At 43.2% G+C, this 539-nt stretch overlaps 1 gene segment (V, D, J or C); it reads right to left on the bottom strand.

Moving 5' to 3' along the window:
* Window positions 1-6: 6 nt before the first annotated feature.
* LOC121939452 lies at window positions 7-534 on the bottom strand (the record flags this gene model as incomplete). The annotated part of the segment is given in 1 exon segment: window positions 7-534. A coding segment is annotated over 1 exon segment (528 nt), but the record flags the coding sequence as incomplete, so codon positions are not given.
* Between the last annotated feature and the right edge of the window lie 5 nt (window positions 535-539).

Here is a 539-nt window from a genome sequence, read left to right as displayed (position 1 = left end):
GTGTGTTTGTGTGCTGGTGTTTCTCTCACACTGATCATTCCTGCCTCCATGGCTGTAAATGAGTCCTGGATGAGATTCTTCAGAGTTTTTGAACCAGTAAACACTGTGTTCTCCATCACAGCTCCCAGTTTGAACTGTACAGTTCAGAGTCTCAGAGCCTCCTGGCTGGATGGACTCAGATGCTGACTGATGGACCGAAAGTGGGATGTTCAAGCCTGAACCCTTTACACTCACGGTGATGCCCTCTGCAAATTCAATCTTATAGCCTGTATAGGCACGGGCACAGTAGTAAGTCGCTGAGTCTGAAATGCGCAACGATGTGATTGTCAAGTGTTTTTTACCGTTTTTAGTTTCCAATTTGAAGCGTGGATCATTTTTCAATTCATCAATAAAAGTGCCACTTCTATCATATTTGTAGACGATAGAGATGAGCTTTGGTTTCTGTCCTACCGTCTGCTTATACCAGTAGAACACAGCTGTTAATTCATGTTGATAGAAACATGGTAATGTCACGTTGGCGCCAACATTAGCTGATATAA

Source organism: Plectropomus leopardus, unplaced genomic scaffold (assembly GCF_008729295.1).
Source record: "Plectropomus leopardus isolate mb unplaced genomic scaffold, YSFRI_Pleo_2.0 unplaced_scaffold48601, whole genome shotgun sequence".
Classification (NCBI taxonomy): domain Eukaryota; kingdom Metazoa; phylum Chordata; class Actinopteri; order Perciformes; family Serranidae; genus Plectropomus; species Plectropomus leopardus.
Note: the sequence above shows the minus strand (reverse complement) of the source record. Positions and strands in the feature narration are given on the sequence as shown.